Source organism: Spea bombifrons, chromosome 5 (genome assembly GCF_027358695.1).
Source record: "Spea bombifrons isolate aSpeBom1 chromosome 5, aSpeBom1.2.pri, whole genome shotgun sequence".
NCBI lineage: Eukaryota > Metazoa > Chordata > Amphibia > Anura > Pelobatidae > Spea > Spea bombifrons.
In genome coordinates this window covers 65,811,792-65,823,904 of record NC_071091.1, presented here as the reverse complement: position 1 = coordinate 65,823,904, position 12,113 = coordinate 65,811,792, and the positions used below count along the sequence as shown (strand labels likewise).

General features: G+C 38.3%; 1 protein-coding gene across 1 annotated transcript; it reads right to left on the bottom strand.

Annotated features, from left to right (window-relative positions):
- Positions 1-9,172: 9,172 nt before the first annotated feature.
- Positions 9,173-11,170, bottom strand: FOXQ1 (forkhead box Q1). Its single transcript, XM_053467592.1, has one exon. It carries the CDS (start codon positions 10,907-10,909, stop codon positions 9,569-9,571), a length of 1,341 nt encoding a protein of 446 aa, XP_053323567.1. The 5' UTR covers positions 10,910-11,170; the 3' UTR covers positions 9,173-9,568.
- Positions 11,171-12,113: the final 943 nt, after the last annotated feature.

The following is a 12,113-nucleotide window of genomic DNA, read 5'->3' as shown; positions in this document are numbered from 1 at the left end:
ACTACTTAACTAAACTGGGATTGGAGCCCCCTTTCTTTGTGTCTCTTTGAGACACTCTTCTCAATGGTTTAATACAAAAGATAAAAAAATAGGTAAAAAAAATCTAGTTTCACAATGTCCAAAGTACATATATTTCCAGAGACAGAAAGACATTTATACTTCAAAAAGTATACTTTTAAAACTTTTTTTAAAAAAAATATAAAAACAACATCAGACAACATGCCATACCGAAGCCCTCTTTTATACATAGGAAATAACTCATGGACACTTCCAAAAAGGATATACTTTGCATAACATAATGAAACTTACCTAATTTTTTATCCCTATTTAACAATATATTTTTGTTAAAGTAGAACAAACAGTAATTTTAAAATGTTATTACTGGCGGCTGAATTTTACATTGAGAGGTACAGATAAGTATATTTCCAGAATTAGGGATGAATTGGAAATAAGAAACCCAGCCCATCCCTGGACACATTGAATACTTGCGACAAATGTCCTGGCCCAGGCCTAGGGCGGTAGTTCCAGGGGGCCTGATCGTCCTCTTGAAACACATAGGTATGCTATCTCCTTAGACAAACTTTGGCAGTAGAATGGGCCATCATGAAGAGCTCAGTGACTTTTAAGTGTGGCACTGTCAAAGGATGCCAAATTTGCCAAAAGTCAGTTTGTGAAATTTCTGCCCTGCTAGATTTGCTGATCCACCATACGTGTTATTATTATGAAGTGGAAGCATCCAGTAATAACAACAGCCAATAAGTGATGGACCATGCACACTCATAGAGTACATATGTGCCTGTGACCTGTCCTCTAGCACCGCTCACTACAGAGTTCAATATCGATGCCTCGCCTCACGAAAGGTCTTTTGGCTGAATCGGCACATTTGGAATGGGGTGTCCAACAAACTGATATAGATGTGGTGATCAGGTGTCCACATTCATTTGGTCATATACTGTAGTGTATTTTGTCCTATCCCTGTAAGTACCCCACTACCACCAAGCCTAAGCCTCCTTGGGTGCAACTTATTCTAGTAACAAGAGTTTAAAGGGCTCTTATCCTTTCCTGACTAGACACATAAATAGTAGATCCAGGCCGTATAAGCTTGGAATCTATTCTTTATATACATTCTGTAGCAGGTGTTCTATTAGCTTCCACTTTTAATATGTTGTGAAAGTTCCATAGATACTGCCAATAAATAACTTATGAGTAATGGACATTTTCCCCTGTAGCATTAAATAATCACACACACCCTCCTCCTAAAACACTGTCTGTACTTCCTCTTTCAGATGCTGCTTCTCCAGACATGTGCAGTTACACTGGATGAAATACAATGTTATGTGACCCTATAGCCAACCATATATCTGTGGCAGCCAACCATCTACAGATCAGCAATATGGGAGAATACAGGAAAGCATACACATATGTATGGTGCTTTATAATGTATGTGCACTGGCGTAACTACAGGGGTTGCAGTGGCTGTAGCTGCGATGGGGCCCGTGCCTCTAGGATTGTTAAAAAAATTCTACATAGTTTGATCCATTTCATGGGATAGATCTTTTCTGTAGTTTTCTTTTTTCTTTAGTTCTTTTTTTTCATTACAAGATATTTATTTTAAATACCTTCACAGAAGAGTTACATTATGATTTTTTTCTCTGTATTGTTAATGCAATCTACATGTCTAGGTTTAGCTGGCTTTTTAAACCCCCCCTTACTGTAGATGAAACAATTTACTTGGGACCCCTGTTTGAACTAGCGCACAAAAGTACAGGTTGTGCGGTTTTGATGTTGTTTTATGTTGTTTATATTCCTCCTCCTTCACTAGGGTGTGTAGTGTTTGGCAAGGCTTTGCAACCATTGAATGTCTTGCAGAAAATAATGAACTCTTCAGGGGTCTGTTATCAAGATTAAGATAATCACGTTAGTACCTTTTAAGTCTATATTAAATAATGAGGTATTTTAACTTATGACCATTTCCTCCATGCAGCAGTTTTGGAGCTATGTCATCCTGGGCATCAGTCCATTTTGGTTCTGATCAAATTTCTCATGATTTCAAAGAGCTTTTCCCATAATTTGGTAAGTTCTTTTCAGAATTGTAACTTGCCCTCAGACTCAAAAAGAACCAGTAAAACCAGTAAAAGTATAGTATAATTAAACTGAATTAATGTTCTTTCCAAAAGAACCAAAAGAAGCAAGTTAATGTCTGCAAGAACACTGAACATTGGGTCTTTTATGTCTCATGTAAGATCCAAGGAAGCTACCTTAACTGTACGCAAGGTGAAATGTTTGCTACTTTCCAAAGACATAGAGCATTCATTGTGAGATACAGTCAAGGTTATATGAAGGAATTGATTGACACCTATATTTTTCACAGCAGGATGTAATTAATCAATTAAATACATTTTTTTAAAAAACATCTCATTGATTATTCCACCCCGACAAATTATCATTGCCTTATTGTAAATTGGTTCAGGGAGCCTTTGTAAGATAATTTAAGCAGAAGAGTGATAATATCAGGACAGGATATTGATTCGATAACACTTTCCCTGCCACTACTCTATGTAGTCTGAAGAAGAGATCTCTGGCGTCCAAAAACTTATGTAGCTTTACATATCATTCTGTGTTAGCCTGATAAATTATATCCACTAAAGAATCCGGTTATTGAAGAAGGGTTCAGAAATGCTTATGTAGCTCAGTGTTAAATGTCGTAAATCTTCATTTGGTTGCAGATATGAAGTTAGAAGAAAAAAATGTCTGTTTCAGTTTTCAAGTTTATATTATTTATGCAATTCCACGAGCGTTACTTGGAGGAATATCACTAATTAATATAATGGAATTAGGTATCGATCAGGGCAATTTTTCATTTGCTATACATGTAAAATAAATTTAATTGTGGTCTTCACTTCACAGTTTGTTTTATACAAAGTCTAATTATCATAAAGGCTGATGGAACTGAAGCTCTAGACCCACGTCTCTTTAGTAGGCCAATCGGCCGGTGCCAATTGCTTTGTGCGTCCACCCGCAGTCTTCTTTATAAAGTATGTGCCCACTCACCTTCTTTGTCATGAAGTCCCTTCCTGCCATTATCTATTTGAGCTTCAGGCCCACAAATGCCTTAAGCCACCACTGATTCTATATCAATGAGGGGGGCATTTTCTTGGGATAGGAGTCATAATAATTCATTTGTATGGCACAATATACATGTCTATCAAATTACTTTGGCCAATAAAAACAAAAATATAAAAATTTATAATTTTTTTTACTTCACCTTCATATGTTATCTATGATTTAAATGGTAGCAGCCCCTACCCTTCTAGAGAGTTAGGAATCATTTGCACAAAAACTAGCAGGCTGGGCCTCAGTACGAGATTACAATACCTTAAGGCTGGGGTGTCCTACCTGCGGCCCTCCAGCTACTGCAGGACTACATCTCCCATACTCCTTTGCCAGGTCCTTAGCTTGAAAGAGCATTATGGGAGATGTAGTCCTGCAGCAGCTGGAGGGCCACAGGTTGGACGCCACTGCCTTAAGGCGTTCAGACCGATGTGTGGTTTACCTGTTATCTTTACATTTACCTGTAGGTTGCAGCATTGCATCAATTTGGCATGACTGTATCTCACAGTCTGAAAGACACCTGCAAAAGGTTCTTTTCAAACCAGCGTAATCCAGTATTTACCTGAATTACAGTCCCATAAAATAATTATACATGGAAGGAACATTTCTACAGGTGGGCGATTAATATTCTCCTCACCCCACATAAAATCAAAGTGCCCCATTTCAGAACTCTGGAATGTTGAGTTATATGGAAATTATATCTTAATGAATTTAGTATAATTTGCCTAGTTTCTTTTAAACATTGTGTGTCAAAACACACGCAAACAAATGATTTAATATTTATATCAACGGTGCTTTTTATTAATACTTTGGAAACATGCTCTTGGCTGAAAAACCAAATATTGAGGTATTTGTTAATTTGAAAATTTTCTGGCAAGAACAACATAAAGGAGTAATTTAAAGTACTATAAACCAACATCTGTATTTTTTTAAATGAAGATTAGGCCTTAAATCCATTATATCTAACAGCACACCTAACAAAACAATAGCTAACAAAATAATAATTGTGAAAATACATTTGTGAAAATCTCTTTGTATGTTCCTCTGAGCCCTAGACATGAATCCTTAATATGTTTTCATTTGGTATAAAAAAATGAAATACACACTTGCCTCATGAAGTGTAGTAGAAGACGACACACATTGTTAATAGGTGCTCTGCCAAAAATAAAACACTTATTACACATAAAATACACAAAGAAACAAACATTTGCTACCCTCACACACAGTTAACCATTTGTGTAAGTGAATGCGAGTAACACATTAAAAATAGTGTACTAAAAAAAATGATTCCTAATGTAAACTGAACGTCTCAAATACTGAAGTGTGCAGGAGTTGGTTTGAAAAGGCCATAGAATCAAATATTTATATGCTAGATAATAGTCCAATAGCCCGATAAATAAAGCCCACAGTTATCATTCTGGTTATTGATAACCACTAGTTATCAATCACTTGTATTTCACAGTGTATTTTACTTTGAAGGTAAGTGGGTGTTTTGCCGTTAACATGCCATTAAAGCCGTAACTGAGCTCTTCCATTTGAAAACAATGTGATGACGGACTGCGTCACTCAGTTACATAAGTCTTATTACGGAGAAATGAGAGTTAATAAAGAAGAAGGAATGAATTGATTCACCTCCTTTGTTGACATGTTTTGCAAAACCTAGACGTTTTAAACTTGACATGTGAAATGCACATGTGTACAGGAAGAAATAGCTTACGTCACAAACCTAGCACACAGTAATACGGTCCGCTCTCCGACAACTCTATAGCATCCATGGACGTAAAACAGCCAAAGTATTTGTGATTCTGATTCCCTTTAGTACGAAAAAAATATGTTGTTCAGTGTCTGGTATATTTTTATTGAAAGTGTACTTTCCTAAGTTAACGCTTCATATACACTATACACAATGAAAGTTCTTTGGTATTGTTTAGAAAAACTTTATTGAGACAGTAAAATTGGCCCTGGCACTTAAAGGGCCATCAACCGATAAATGAAATCTATATGGGCACATGCTACACTTTTGTAACACATGGGTATCTTATGGATATGTGTAGGTGCGGGCAAAGATACGTTTGAAGCTCTGCCCCTCACCCACATTTTGTACAGTGTACCCAAAGGCTCCAGGCCTACCATTAGCGTGTGTGTGCGGTGGAATTAGAGACATGATATAAAGCAAAATCCTCTGAATTAGACTCAGACAGTAGCCTCAGTTTTTTAAGCACTTTAGGCACAACACATTCACGTCTTTTACACATGCTATTGTGAGTTGAAACAAAAATAACAATACTGAATGTGCGCTTAATATAGTAATAGTAACCAAATTTGTACACGTAAAGCACACAAAGAATCTGTTTATCTGTCTCAATCCCTCCTTCCACTGAATTTGTGTTACTAGTAGGCTAACTGCCCACCTCATTAGAGTTTGATTATCGATTAAGGCACCAGTAGCCCCTACATGCTCCAGGGACCCTAAGGAACATTCTTAGTGCCCCAAATGGATAATCTGGCTATTTTAACAAACAACCATTTATACAAGAAAATGCAAATTATACCTGAAACCTTCATTTCCACCTAAGTACTAAGTAATAATAAGATCATTTCCTTAAATAAGAAAGCAAGACTCCATTTTCTGAATCCAATAAACATTGATGTTATCTCACTATTAAAATAACCGTCGGTTTATATACAGGTAGAGAGACTGCTGAAGCAGAACTGAAAACTATACTTCACCTTTCTGTTGTCATACTTGCCATTCCTTGACTGCATCTCGTAAACCTTAAAGAATAGAATTTCCAAACCATTAAGAACGTATACATAAATGAGACAGGTTACAAAACACTGCTCTGTGAACAGCTTGCATTGGTGACAAAATATATACATGGTGGTACAATATGTAAATAATATCCTCAGGAACTGGGAATGGTTTAATTTACAATGAAATAATGCATTTTCTGTTCATGGAGGAATGGTATAAAGTATGCCTTTTAACTTTATCTTATGTGTTAACATACTAAATTATGTTACCTCTGCCCTCAATCCCCTAATTTGGGGATAAAGTTCATCAATATCACTATGAATGTGGCCCAAAAAAGAAACAGGTACTTAGATTCCCATTAATTCAATTTCCCACAATTCCACTTTTTGTAGCATTTTGTAGCAACAAGCTGAGGCTACTGGTTTCTGAAACTTGGCGCATGATTATGTTCCCCATTAAGTTATTGCTTCTCTTTTAAGTTGGTGGAGCAATAAGAAGCACAATAATACCAGGACGAGATCATGATTAGATTTTACTGATTTTGCCATCTTTTGTCACAAATCTCAGACTCCTGTACGTAAAATAGTTACTTACATTTAAACTACATTTCTACAAAAATATTACTCTGACTTAAGAAAACACAAACTTAAGGTTTAAAAAACAGTTATGCAAAACCCCGCAAAAATGACACTTTCCCCCACTTCCAAGATTTCCTTAAAAAAGTGTGAAGGGTTGGGATTGTGAAGCCTCCAGGGCATACTTGGGAGTATTAATGATTGAGACTAATCTGATATTCAGAAGGTTGTGAGAAATCATTTCAAATTTTCCAATGGCCTGAGAGAACCTTCTAAGCAATAAGGAAAATGATTTTCAGCAAATAGCTCCCCTAAGCTACTGGGAAGCGGAATATAGGATTTCAAGGTTCTATTAACATATGGAAGGTTTTTTACAAGCTGTGTGCAATATTAAATCACTTTTCATAAAACAGAACTTGGATTTTAAATTAGACTTTTTTTTTGAATACTGAAATACTGATTTGTTTAATAGCGTAACAGGTTTTCATCTCATAGAAAGAACACATGATTCCAAGTGTTAGGCCAGTCATTAAACTTCCGTATCTTGGTATACAGTAGATGTTTTCCGAGTCACTAGATGCTGATTTATGTATTATTGTCATTTTAAGAATAATCAAATTGTTTTGTTTTTTTTTTTAATTCATAGTGATGCTGTTTAAGTCAGGTCTAGCTTTGAGAATTATACCTAAAAAGAATGAGTGTTTATGAGGTAATTTAGTGATGTGTCTACCTCATAACCTATTCTTGCTGAATAATTTTTTCTTAGGTTTTCTGGATTTTGGTGGACCCTGGTAGAACTGAGCTGAGGTTAGTGATAAAGGAATATAGCACAGTTGGTGCGAAACGTGTCAAGCGTTTTAGCCTTTTTGTTCGTGTTTTTGTTCTGTTGCTCTCCTTGATTTTATTGTCCACGGACGTTTAATACATTAATTTTATACACTCATGGATATTGTTGTGTGATGTGCTGGTGTCGGCTGGCGCAACTACTTGTTTTTGTGGTTATAAAGGCCTCCTCGCTTCTTCTAAGGTGCTCATTAACACACACCTTGTCCTTGTGGAAAAAAACACGGCTTCTTTATAACTGTGAAAAAATCTAAAATTCAAGTACTGGTCGCAGCTGAGTAGACATTACGGTAGTATGTTTACATGTATGAGCGTGGTATGAGCTTTATTGTACTTCCTTTTTAAAATTCTTTTATTTATGCTTCTATCAATAAATCCAAAAGGAAAACATGCAGTAGCGCTGTCCGTGCACATTACTGTGGATATTTATTATACCAATATATATATATATATATATATATATATATATATATTATTATTATTAGCACACAATGATAGTTCATCATGGTTCAAATGGTGTTTATTGCAGCAGTAAGGACACCATGTACTAAGACAACCCAAAGCAAACTATTTGATGTATCAAATTTCATGTAGAATAATCTTAAAGAAATAGAATAAGTAGTAGATGTTACATTTCATATTTGATATTTTTTGCCTGTGAACAAACTGCGCAAGAATGTGTATGATCAGCGCACGCATGTGCGTGTTCAGTCTAACACAGGTTTGTGGTTTCATCAGATTGGAGATAAGATACTTTCTAGATGAGTGAACTGTCAGCCCCCCCCCCCACCACTCCCTCCACCTCTGCTTTCTTGCAAGGTGAGCAGTTTGCCTCGCATTGTAACCAGATCTGTTTTTCTCAACACTCACTGTAAGCAGCTTTTATGATTTCTCACGCGAATCGCATACCTTTTCTGTTATGAAGTTTATGGAATTCCCTTCAACCATCACAAAGCAAACTGCTGATTCACTCTACGCGTCACACAAAGGAATTTAACATTTTTTAACAACACATTTATTTGAAAATAAGCCATATGCCTTGGTTCAACAAAATAGACATATAAAAAAACACAAATACAAAAATGATCTGCTCGGTCTTGGCAGTGCTAAGGCTTTTCTTTTTAAGGGAAATACAATGACATAATGATAAGAACCAAGTATTTAGCTCGATTCGAGCATAAATACATAAAAATAGCAGTGTAATCATCGGACCACAATTAATAGGTGGCCACCTGTCATCTAAGATTCTTTTAAACAAACAAAATAAAAGTATAAATAATTTAAAGACAAATTAATTTAGTCTTCAGTCAATATTTGGCACAGTGGAAAGTCTGTGTACAGCAGGAATGACCTGGAAACAGTAACTCTATCACATTTTTGGCACAATGCAATATGTATCATTTGTCTCATAACATATATTGTTATACATTAAACAAAACATGGCATTCAAAGATTGGCAGATAGCATGAATTTGAGATAGACCACCTCTTGTCAATGTTTTGGAATATAGCTCCCAGCACCCTCAGGCATCCCCAGGGTGATGGAACCTGTGACTCCAAGTGTTGTTGCAAAATTGCCCAACCATTGCTAAATAAAATAAAGGCATTAAACAATTTAAAATAACAAAGCTGAGAACATGTGACAACCAGAAAAACTGGCTGAAGTCGAGGTAATTTAATGCTTTGGCGTCAAAAGAAAACTGTAATGTTTTCAAATATGTATTAGAAGGCACATTTTGTTGTCATATTTCATATTTCATTGATATAAAAAAAAGTATATTTAAAAAGTGCAGTTTTAGGTCTCTTATAGAACCCATGTGTTCAAGACACACACATTATATATATATATATATATATATATATATATATAATTTGTGTGTGTCTATATATATATATATATACATATATATACATACCAGTGCAGATCATGTGACAAGGCCACAACAATATCATAGAGGGGTTTCTAGAACATTAACTAAACCACTGACCAAACATATAGGTCCATGGGAGTTACTGGTTGAGTGAGCCCTGAAGCACCCTTGCATAAGTACTTCACTAGATCCCAATTTGCAAACTTTTTAATAGAATAGGGATGGGTCCATTACCAAGGCACACATTGTAAATGTAAGTATTTTGGCATGTTCTCTGGGGTGCAACCCCTTCAACTATCTCAGTGTCAAGAAAGGCAATGGCAGTTAAATACAGAATGATAAAACAAATAATTTTAAGCAGTGATGCTATTACTGTTAAACCTTACACTCTGGCCCCTTATCCTCCTTTAACTGTCATACTAGCAATGTCTCTGGACGATATGGATGGAAAGCTTCAGGGGTCCTCAAGGTGCATAAAAGCTCGGGGTTCCCCAGGTGGTCTGGGAAAACTTTGGATGGGGTGGGAGTTAGGAAGAGCTGGGAATGCTGGGGATGAACGCGTCTGGGATGTTGCTGATCATCATTAGGTTCAGCAGAAAGCTGTTCACTTCTGGAATCCATGAGCAGTAGGAGAGATTCAGGCATGCAATACCTGTAGAGTTGTAAGTGCAAGGATGCAGCATTACTGCCAAGAGAGCTGAGAGGGAAAAGGGCAGATGGGTGATGCAATGCAGAGGATGGGGGGTAAGACATTAATGGGTAGTTGTGGGCAGATTGAACAGAGTGGAGCAAAGCACCTGCTGGCCACAGGAGACGTCCGTTTGTGGATCTCGAGTCCTGTTCTGGAGCCTCTTTCTTCTGGAAAGGTTTGCTTAAGATGCTATCGATTGCAAAGGAGCTGGAAAACTTGGTCCCTGAGGTTAGCTCCTTGGTGGACCTTGTAGTGTTGGAGGGGCTGTTGTTGGACATTGATGGTGAGGCAGAAGGTGCTATGAGCAATCTGCTGGATGAGGGGGCTGAGTTTTGGGTTGCTGGTCTTGTAGGTATCAGATGTTGGTGCTGCTGCTGCTCTGGAAGCCCCTGCAGCTCTTGCTCTTTTAAGCACTTGGTGACCCGGTTTAACCTCTTTCTTCTTCTCCTGAACACTCCATCTGCAAAGGTGTACTCGCTGTTGGGGTTCAGCATCCAGTAGTTATCTTTGCCCCAGGGGCGAGAGGGATCCCGTAGGACCTTGACAAAGCAGTCATTGAGAGACAGGTTGTGCCGCACTGAGTTTCTCCAGCCAGTGTAACTGCCCCTGAAGAAGGGGAACTTTTTCATCAGGTAGTCATTGATCTCGGCCAGTGTCAGGCGCCCGGTGGCAGAGTCTCTGATAGCCATGGCTATTAATGCGATATAGGAGTAGGGGGGCTTTGGGCGGCGGGTGTAAGTCTTAGCTTTAACCCCCTCTGCTGCTTGGGTTCGGAATGCCGCAGACCCCTCTACTCCTTCCCCACCCAGGTCTGACCTCAGCCTCACCTCTCCTTCCTCCTCCACTTCTTCCTCTTCTTCCTCCTCACCAGCCAGACTCCCGGTGTCCGTGTCCATCTCGGAGTCTCTTGGGCATAAAGCTGGAGCAGGGCTGTTGGCTACAAAGTCCCCATCCGATCCCAGCTCGTCCTCCCTGCCGGACAGTGGGGATGACAGGCTGCCTTCTTGGTCACTGGTGCACACCTTGTCCTCATAGGCAGCTTTGCCAAACACCTCCAGACTCATGGCCGGGATGCGCAGATCTGTGTCCCGCACTGCTCAATGTATCTTACTGTGAGTCTCTTCTAGTCGTAAGTGTGCTTTACTGGCAGTCACACTCTGTGTCGTTCATCACCCCCCAGGTCATTGGGGTGTCTCCGGTGGATGGATGCAGCAGGTCGGTGCTGTCCTCATCAGTGGCCAAGAGCTGCCCACAATCCTGGTACCCTCAGGTGGTTAGCAGAGAAGAGGCGCTGTCAGTAGCAGAAGATGCCCTCTGATGCAGATTATCAGTGGACCCCTCCAGTCCGGTGCTCAGGATTCCCCGGCAGATGCTGTTATTGCGATGATTAGTGTTAAGTGGCTGTCCCTCTCCATTCGCTGCGCTCTATTTATAATAGAGAGGTGGGAGGAGCCGCAGCGCTTTACCTTCTGTATCTCTATAGCAAATCACAGACTCCAGGGAAGGAGGGGTAAAACTGGTGGAGCTGGGGCATAAGTCGGGGATACAGCGAATTACCGTAAAATCATCTGTTTGCATGTCATCGCACCTATAAACATATCACAATGCCCTTCCCACCTCCCCATTGTAACGCACAGTGTACCTGGGAGCAGGTGTTTCAAGGTGTAAAATGCACTTTGGCTAATAGGTGGCAGATGAGCTCCAGAGACCTTACATTAGGAACAGTCCAACAATATTACGTGACATGTAAGGTGGGTGCATTCATCTCTCTGGCACCCACCGAGTTAATCAGTTTAGTACTACAAGGGGCATGTAATCTTCCGCTTAAAAGGTTAAGGGATTTAATTGTTTGTATATACAGGACAAACCTCTCATTGTGAGTAGTCAATTTATATTCTGCCTTTTCTTCTATTTTAACGAAACATATTGATCTTTATTGATATAGTAATTGAATTTATTGTAAATTGGTGATATTTGAAATTCCCCATACATGTTAGAGTATATATTTATATATACAATTTATATATATTTATATATACAATATATATATATATATATATATATATCATTTGCTTAATGTTTTGCTCTGTGTAGACATTCATCACATTTTTTTGCAATTATTTCACAAAATGCTTATAACAGTATATTCTTCAGTTATTGTATTATTATCCAATCCACATAAATGCTAACAATTTGAGAATATGAGACATAGAACTTCGGCTAGGCGATTAATCACGATGCTATAAACACTCTTGTAAACACTAATGG

Bases quoted from the DNA above. Each gene is read 5' to 3' on its own strand.
- FOXQ1 (XM_053467592.1), bottom strand. From the start codon at position 10,909: ATGAGTCTGGAGGTGTTTGGCAAAGCTGCCTATGAGGACAAGGTGTGC.